The sequence below is a fragment of the Passer domesticus genome, chromosome 3 (assembly GCF_036417665.1).
Source record: "Passer domesticus isolate bPasDom1 chromosome 3, bPasDom1.hap1, whole genome shotgun sequence".
In the NCBI taxonomy this organism is placed as follows: Eukaryota; Metazoa; Chordata; class Aves; order Passeriformes; family Passeridae; genus Passer; species Passer domesticus.
This window is the reverse complement of record NC_087476.1, coordinates 118546611-118555782: the sequence shown is the minus strand read 5'-3', so window position 1 is coordinate 118555782 and position 9172 is coordinate 118546611. Positions and strand designations below refer to the sequence as shown.

The 9172-nt window shown below is 62.3% G+C and overlaps 1 protein-coding gene across 2 annotated transcripts; it reads left to right on the top strand.

The window, feature by feature from the left end:
• Positions 1-665: 665 nt before the first annotated feature.
• On the top strand, positions 666-8496 carry NKX2-2 (NK2 homeobox 2). Of its 2 annotated transcripts, none has more exons than XM_064415469.1 (3): positions 666-877; positions 6562-7315; positions 7652-8496. In XM_064415469.1, exons 2-3 carry the CDS (start codon positions 7060-7062, stop codon positions 8212-8214), a joined length of 819 nt encoding a protein of 272 aa, XP_064271539.1. In that variant the 5' UTR covers positions 666-877; positions 6562-7059; the 3' UTR covers positions 8215-8496. The 2 variants fall into 2 exon arrangements, with proteins under 2 accessions (XP_064271539.1, XP_064271540.1); XM_064415470.1 differs by having other exon boundaries at positions 666-984.
• Positions 8497-9172: the final 676 nt, after the last annotated feature.

The following is a 9172-nucleotide window of genomic DNA, read 5'->3' as shown; positions in this document are numbered from 1 at the left end:
CCATCCTCTCTGGAATCCCGGTGGGATCGTACCTTTGGCAGGAGCCTCCCGCAGCCGGGAACAGCTGGGAAGCGGCAGAGGCACCGGGCTCGGGATGTTTGGAAAACGCTCTGGGGCACGTGGGGCGTTTTTTGGGGTTGTCCAGGAGCTGGGCTCCATGAGGATGTTCCCAGCATTCCATGACCGCTCTTCACCCTTCAGGGAAGTCGGGCAGCACCACTCTCGGTCACCTCCTCTTCGCCTCACCTCCAAATAATAATAATTTTTAAAATTACGATAAAACCCGAAAAAGGACCCCAGGACGGGGGCAGGGGGGGGGCAGCGGCCGTGGCGGCGCAGCTCGGCTCTCCCGCGCACCGGCGCTATCAGCGGCCGCATCAGCCGCGTATCTAATGTAAACGAGCCCGCCTGCCCGCATCAATAGCGTGCCACATCTGGCTGTTTGGCTGCGCGGCGCCCTGGCTACCGAGCCATCCGCGCCCGGCTCGGCCCGGCCCGGCCCGGCCCGGCCCGGGGTGCGCGGCAGCGGGGCTGGGCCCGGGGGGGCCGGCGGGGGCCGCAGCCAGCGGCTCCTCTGGGGAAGGGGGGCCGGGGGGAGGGCTCTGCCCCCCGGGGGGGAGAGAGGGGCCGGCTCAGCCTTAAAAGAGCCACCCAGGCACCGGCGTGTCTGCGCTTCTTCCCAATTTATGGCCGCGCAGCGGATGGCCGGTGTTCCGCCCGGCGGCAGCCGCCGGGGACGGCAGCGGGCGGAGCGGGGGATGTGAGGCCGAAGGGACGAGGAGCGGCCCCGGCACACGGCGGAGACAATGCGGGAGGCGGGGGGCCGCCGCCGGAGCCCCCCCTCCTAGGGACCCCCCGCCTCGGGACCCCCGGCCAGGTGAGCCCCGGGGGACAGCTTGGGGACACTCCCGCGCCGGGACCCCCGCCCAGGGGACTGCCCGGGGGACAGCGGGGGGACGCGGCCGCCGAGGGACCCCCGCCCAGGTGAGTGCCGGGGGGCGGCGGGGGGCTCCCCCCGCGCAGGGACCCGCCCAGGTGAGCCCGGCGGGGAGCGGGGACACCCCGGGCTGGAGCCCCGGGGACACAGGGGACACAGGGGTCGCCAGGGGCGGGAGCAGCAGGTGGGAAGGCGCTTTGGGGGGGCCGCGCAGGTAGGAGCCGGGCTGAGCGCCGAGGGGGCGCGGCCCCGGCCCCGACGGCGCGGCTGCGACACGGCCACGGCCACGGCCACGGCCACGGGTGACAGCGCGGCCGGGGCACCGCGGGGACGGGGAGCCCGGGGCGCTCCCCGCTGCCCCGGCCGTGGGACACTTCTCAGCCGCGACGGCAGAGTCCGCCAGAGGACCGGGAATGACCGGGACTGGCCCCGGCCGTGCCCCCTCCTCCTCCTTCACCCCCTCCCTGCCCGTGCCACGCGTGTGTCCCCGGCTCGGCGCCGGCTTTTGGAGCCGAGCCCGCGCGGGTGGGCCCGTCCCCAGCCAGCCCTGGTCCCCCCACGCCGGGGGGCTGCCCCCGAGGCTCCCCGCGCCCCCCAGTCGCCACCCGCGCTCCGCGGAGTGCGGAGCGAATTCAGATAAGGGAGCAAATCCCGCCGCGCTGCCTCCGCCCCGGGCCGGCACTGCCAGGCCGAGGAGGGAAAAATCATCTCCGACAAAGCTTAATCTCGTTGGGACACGTTTAATCATTAGAGACGGGGACGGGCAGAGCCGGGGGGTCCGGGGGGGCCACCCCCGTTTGCCCGGCGAATAAACCGGTTTAGAACAGGCTGGAAAGGGGAAGGGAGCCCCGGGCCAGGCTTACAGCTCCCCCCCTGCGCAGGGAGGGGAATTAAATAAAACAAAATATGGGTCGGGGGGCTGCGGGCTCCCGGCTTTGTGCCCGTACCCCACTGCCTCCGCCACTATGGGCAATAATTTCCAAAATCTCATTAAAGTGCATTTATCAAAGCCCTAACATGTGCCCTCCGGCTCTGCCATAACCCCGCCGGCCCCCGGGGAGCGGGGGGGGTTTGGGGGAGGGGGAAATCCCAATTTCTGTGACAATTCGCCACCTCGGGAGCTTGGCTGCGGGGCAGATCCACATCTACAGATTTATAAGGAATATCGGTGAATTGGAAGGATTTCTCCGCCTTTGAAGCTTCGGGGGGAAGGAGATAGAGCAATCGTGAGAATAGGGAAGCTCATTTAGATTCCTATGTCCTGGAGAAGAATTAATTGTCTGCTGGAGAAAAGCAGGCCGGCGCCGGGATTTTGGGGGGCGGAGGGGGGGGAGCTTTCCCTGGAGCTTCCATAGGGAATGCTGCTGCTGACTCCCTTCCTGCGTACGGGGAGACCTTCCCCCTTTTTTTCCCCCCTTTTCTTTCCCCCGAAACATCCTTGACGCCTTTGCTAATGCCATTTTTTCCAGCCAGGAAACGAGCCGGGAATTTCAGCCCGCAGAAACTCCGTTACAATTAAGTTCCTGTAAGCGCCGGAGGATTCGGGAGGCTCCGGTTCCCCTTGATTTTAGGAAATACGATTTTTTTGGGCGGGTGGGGGCTTTATTTATTTTTTTTTAATGCACTCTCTCTCTCCCTGACCGGGAGGGCTCCGTGCTCACGGCCTGGCGTGGCCGGAGCCGCTGCCGAGCAGCAGCAGCAGCAGCAGCATCAGAATATCCTCTCCTTTAAAATGCGATTTAAACCCCTCCGTGCGCCGCTCTCGGGGGCGGGATGTTGTTTCTCTGCGATGTCTCGCTCTGATTTTTTAATTTTGGTTTTTATATTTTTTTTACGGCCGGGGAGAGCTGTCCCCTCTCGTGTGGCGGCTCTTCTTCCCTCCTCCGCACTTTAAAACAAAGAGGGTGTTACTTACAGCGGTGCTCCCGAGGTGAAGCTCCTCACGACAATTATCAGGACACGGGCTGCTCTTCCCTCTCCCCATTCATTCCAAGTGGATCTCATTCGAGGAGATAAAATCAACCTGTCCCTTAACAAAGGCTTTGTGTGGGCTCCGCTAATCCGGGCCGAGCGCAAGGTGCAGCCCCGCTCCGTTTGTTTATTTGCGGGCTGCGGGGAAGGGAAAACAATGTCTCGCATCTTTGGCTCCATCAAACAATAAATTGATCCACTTGTCGGCCGCTCCCGGAGCCGCGGAGCGGGAGTGGGAATGGGAATGGAGAAGGGCAGGGAGGGAGGGCGAGCGGCAGGCTCCAGCCCAGCAGCCTTTCCTACATTTCTCCCGGTGACCCGCGTTGTTACACCCGGCGATCCCACACCGTGTGACACGCGGGGCGTGCGTGGGGTCCCGCTGGGGGGGAAGGAGCGGAGCTGGGGCTGCTCTGGCGCAGGGCAGAGGGGGATCCCCGGCGCCGTGCGGGGAGCGGGACCCTCGGGCCGCGGCCGGGAGGAGGAAGGCGAGGACACGGCTTTAAACCGGCCCCACGGCGGGGGTTTAAAGCCGTGATCCCCGCCGGGGCTGGCGGCGGCCGGGCCCACGCGTGACTCGGGAGGCCTCGCTCCCCCTCCTACCGCGGGGACTGTCCCTTTCTCAGCTCCAGGAAACAGAAAACCAGCCTTAACCCCACGCGCGAATCGCTCCCCGTGGGCAGAGCCGCTTGTCCCCGAGGGGCTCAGCCCCGCCACTCGCGCCGCGGCCTCGGGGGGTCGGGGCAGGAGGTCCCCAGCCCCCCGGCCTTGTCACTGCCTGTCCCAGCGCTGGAGCATCCCCGCCACGCGTGGGAGCACCCGGGGGGCTCGGGGCGGGCACCTCGGGGGTGCTGGGGGGGACAAGGCGCCGTGGTGACCGGGGACCCCCCCCGGCTCTGTCGCGACAGCGGCGGCGCTGCCGTCGGGTGTGCGCCCCACGCAGCGCGACCCCGGAGCGGGGCAGGGTCCCGGCCTCGCCACCCCTCCTGACGTCAAGGGGCCAGCGCTGCTCTGACGTCACACCCCCGCCGGTGACGTCACGGTGTCCCGGGCCGTCCCCGCGGGTGCGCAGCGAGGTCCGCGTTTGGGGAGGGGACCGCGACCCCCGGGGGCTCTGCGGGGCGCTCTGCCCGCGCCGTGGCCGCAGGGTCGGGTGTGGGAGTGCTTATCGCCATCATCATCATCATCACCATCATCATCACCATTATTATTATTATTATTATTATTATTATTGTTATTATTATTATTGTTATTATTTATTGCGACCAAAGGCTGGCAGCCCCGCGGCGCCCGGCCCGCGCTGCCTGCCCCGGGGATGCTCTGCCCTCCTTCCCTCCCCGGCCTTGGCTTCTGTCGGGGCTCTCCCCTCGCCGCTATCGCGATTATCGCCGCTCTCCCCGCTGTTTTTTTTTCCCCCTGGGTGGAATAAAACCCCACCCGCGCCGGGGCCCGCCCGAATCCATCGGTAACTCCGGGATTCGGTGGGAATCGGCGGTACCGGGGCCGCGGAGCGGGCGGGGGCCGGCCCGAAGGGGTTCCCTCGATATCGAGGAGGACTCCGCAATGGATGAAGAGATAGCCATTGAGTGCGGTTGAATACCATGACAACTAGGAACAACCTCAGATTTATTCCCAACAGTTAGGGCGCGCTGAAAGAGGGCGTCAATCACGTATTATTTCGCCACTGAAATAAATGCAAAAACTGCGCCGAGACAAAGGGTTCCAACAGGAGCCGGACATTTGTCTACATTGCGGACATTGTCCCCAGCTTAGCCGTCGGGTTGTATTTGTGTTTGCGCGGGGCCGACCACCCAGGATGCGCGCTGGGGCTCGCTTAAAAAAAAAAAAAAAAAAAAAAAAGGGAAAAAAAATCCCTGGGCATTGTCAGCCACATCACATACTTTATGGGAGGCAGGCTGGGGGCTGGGGCAGGAAAAGTGGGGGGAGAGGAGAGGAGAGGGAGAGGATGGGAAGGTGCGAATCCATTGATGGGCGCGGAGGAGGAAGCCCGAGCCCAGCGCGGCCCGCGGCGTTGCGGCTCCTTCCCCCCAGGAAGGGAAACTCGGGCAACTTTTCCTGTCCAGAAATGAGGGGGATGGGGGGAACCCCTTCCCAGATTGTCCAAAACCCGTGCCCCGCATCGGCCCGCACATCCCCATCGCCCCCGAGCTCCAGCCCGGCCCGGGTGGGGCTCGGGAAAGGGATGGAAAACCAGAAAAAAGGAAAAAAAATGGGGAAAGGAAAGGGAGGAAAGGGAGGAAAGGGAGGAAAGGGAGGAAAGGGAGGGAAGGGAGGGAGGGAGGGAGGGAGGGAGGAAGGAAGGAAGGAAGGAAGGAAGGAAGGAAGGAAGGAAGGAAGGAAGGAAGGAAGGAAGGAAGGAAGGAAGGAAGGAAGGAAGGAAGGAAGGAAGGAAGGAAGGAAGGAAGGAAGGAAGGAAGGAAGGAAGGAAGGAAGGAAGGAAGGAAGGAAGGAAGGAAGGAAGGAAGGAAGGAAGGAAGGAAGGAAGGAAGGAAGGAAAAGGGACAAGGTCCTGGCCCTGCCCCGTGAGGGTGTGCACGGCCAATGCTCCTCGGCAGGTGCACAGAACAGGACGAAGGAAGAAAGGGAGTGAAAATAAAAGTTGGTGGCAGGCAGAGAGAAGCAGGGGGGGGTCTCTGCATCCCGCACCGGGCAGGGCGAGCCCCCGGAGCAGCTCCGCGGGGCTGGAGCCGAGTGCTGCTGTGTGAGCGTGGTGACACCTGGGGTGCCGCCTTCCCTCGGGAAGGAACCCCTTCTTTGCCCCTCTCCCTCCTTCCCCTAGTCCTGAAAAAGAAAGAAATGGAAAAAAAAAAAAAAGATGGGAAAGAAAAGAAAAAAAAATCAGTCGTGTATGAGTCCGTCGGGCTGCAGCCCATCGAATGATCCCAACGGGCTGGATTCATTCCCCTGGAAGAAGGTGGCAAAATCAATGAGACCTCTTCAAATAAGCACACACTGCCCCCCCTCCCCAATAATCACCTCCCGGATCTCGTCGGGTCGCGCCTGACGATCGCGTTTTGCCAGTTCGCTTAATTTCGGAGCAAACTAGAATCAATTACTCGCTGTTTAATTTCCAGCGCTCATCCCTAAGCCCCAACCAAAATATTGACCTAGGCGGGTTAGATAAGTTGGGCTCTTGCCATCTGAGCCGCTTCGGTCCCGAGCGGGGCCGGCAGGCTGAGCGGCTGTGGGAACAACCCCCCTCGCAAAATATTATTATTATTATTATTATTATTTTATTTTTTGTCCCCTCGCCCGGAGGAAAACACGGGTGGAAAAACACACTTTGGAGCGTCCGGAGCGTCGGGCTGGTGCGGAGCTCTTTGTATGTAAATAGTGCCCTTAAAAAGAGCTGGGAAGTCGCCCCCTCCCTCCCTCTCTCCCTCTCTCCTTCCCTCCCTCCCTCCTTCCCTCGCCCCCTCCCTCCCCCCCCCGGCCGAGGACCCTCCCCGCGCCGGTAATTAACTGACACGTTATACCACTCATCACCAATGGTGGAAGCTCGGAGCTCGCCCAAAACCCGCAATTTCACATCTGCAAACACTGTCTTCATCCACTTGACTTCCAAGACCCGCCCACACGTGGCCAACCTTTCCTGGGTTTAATGTAGGTTTTTTTTTTCTCCCTCCTCTCGGCAGGTTCATGTGTGGGGACCAGCCTTATATGGACTCCTCGCTCCAGCAATGGCTCGGGATTTTCCAGCGGCAGGCGCGGGTTCGGCGCGGCTGAACAAGATCCAGAAGTGATCTTTTTTTACTTTTTTTTTTTTTTTTTTTTTTTGGCGTCTCTTCCCCCCTTTTTTTTTTTTTTTTTTTTTTTCCCTGGAGTTACAAACTATTCCCGAAACCAGCTGCTGCTCCCGCTCTCGGAATTTTCCCCCGTGGCAGAACAACCACCACCGCAGAGACCCGTCGCTGCGGCCGCTCCTCCCGCACGGCCCCCGCCGCTTATTTTTCTATAAATCCATATTATTACTCTATTTTTTCCCCCCCTTCCCCACGCGTGCCGTGCCCCCCTCCCTCCCCGTGTCCCTGCGCAGTGTCGCTGTCGCCGCTCGGCGTGTGCGTGCCCAGCCGTGACCCGGCGGCTCGGCCAAGCTGCGGCTCCAACTTTCCCAGGCGGAATTTGGCCGGAACATGTCTCTGACCAACACAAAGACGGGCTTCTCGGTGAAGGACATTTTGGACCTCCCCGACACCAACGATGAGGACGGCTCGGCGGAGGGCGGCGAGGAGGAGAGCGAGGCGCCCGAGCCGCCCAGGAAAGCGGGAGTTTTGGGACAAACCCCCTTGGACACTGTTCCGACGCTGCCTTTGAAGAGCCCTTTCTATGATAACAGCGATAATCCCTACACGCGCTGGCTGGCGAGCGCCGAGGGCATCCAGTACTCCCGTGAGTGGCGGGGGGACCGGGCAGCGGACACCGGGGGTCGTGGGGGGAGGGATGCGGCTCGAGGGGAGCACTTGGGGCTCGTCCCGGCCGGGAACGGGGCAGCGCCGCTTCCAGCTGGGAGCTGGGGAGCCGTGGGTGGGTGGATGGATGGATGGATGGATGGATGGATGGATGGATGGATGGATGGATGGATGGATGGATGGGGGGTCTGCCTCTCTCCACGGCCGGCCTCCATCCCGCCGCGGGATGCGGGGGGCGGCGGAGGGAAGCGGGGGGCGGCGGAGGGGCTCCCCCCGGCCCGTCCCCCTCCGCTGACCGGGCACGGCTTGTCCGCAGTGCACGGGCTGGCGGCCGGCGGCGGCGGCCAGGACCCCTCGGCCAAATCGCCGGAGCCGTCGGCGGACGAGTCGCCCGACAACGAGAAGGAAGCGGTGGGCGGCGGGGACGCGGGCAAGAAGAGGAAGAGGAGGGTGCTCTTCTCCAAGGCGCAGACCTACGAGCTGGAGCGGCGGTTCCGGCAGCAGCGGTACCTGTCGGCGCCGGAGCGGGAGCACCTGGCCAGCCTGATCCGCCTCACCCCCACGCAGGTGAAGATCTGGTTCCAGAACCACCGCTACAAGATGAAGCGGGCGCGGGCCGAGAAAGGTATGGAAGTGACTCCTCTCCCCTCGCCGCGGCGGGTGGCCGTGCCGGTGCTAGTCAGGGACGGCAAGCCCTGCCACACGCTCAAAGCCCAGGACTTGGCAGCCGCGACGTTCCAGGCGGGCATCCCGTTCTCGGCGTACAGCGCGCAGTCCCTGCAGCAGCACATGCAGTACAACGCGCAGTACAGCGCGGCCGGCAGCCCCCAGTACCCCACAGCGCACCACTTGGTACAGGCGCAGCAATGGACTTGGTGAGGGCTGCGGGCCCCGGGCGCACGCCCCGAACACCGAGGGAAACACTGAATTAACAGGCACAAACCCAGAGAGAGAGAGAGAGAAAAAAGGAGACAGACTGATGCTCCAAAAATTAAAAAATCGAAACTGCGGGGGAAGGAATGGCGAGGGAAACGCTATTATTATTATTATTATTATTGCTATTATTATTATTATTGCTATTATTATTATTATTATGGGTTCTTTCCCTCGGCCGTTTCTTTTCCCCTCCATTTTTTCTGGGGGGGTTCGGTTTCATTTCGGGGGGAGGCGGGGGGTAAAGGGAAGGGAGGTGTTTTTTGTGCGTCATTGTTTACAGAAATTTTTTGCGCCATTCAGAGTGGTCCTGTCTACCTACAAATAAAATAAAAGAGGAAAAGGGGAGGGGGGGGAGACCGTCAGAATTACAAAAAAAAAAAAAAAAAGGAAAAAAATAAAGAATAAAATCCTCCCGCTGCTCCTGTGATTTTGTGAGGAACGGGGGTGCGGCCGCCGCGCGGGCACCCCAAAAAGGAGCTCCGGCGCTGTCCTTCGAGCGCAATTTGCGGCCCCGACAGCTGCTGGCGGGGGTGTTTTTGCACCTTGTCGCGGTCGTTGTCGCTGCCGCGGGCCGCGGCCGGGGCGCTCCGTTCTCTCTCTCCGATTTGGGGGTCGCCTTAACCATTCCCGAGCGGAGGAAAAAGCTCCGCGGGCGCTGAAACCCTCTCCGCCCGGAGAGCGGCCCCTTGGGCGCCCTGGCCTCCCCGCCATTTAATATGAATTTTAATTTTTTTTTTTTTTAAGCTGTGTTTCGAGGGAAAATAGTAGAGAAGGAGCCAATAACAACGACGGAAAGTCGCGGCCTCGGCCGCCGCCCCGCGTCCCCCGACCCATCCCTGCCTGGGGCCGGCCGGGGTGACACGGGCGAGCGGGGCCCGCGCTCCCCCCTCCACCCGCCGAG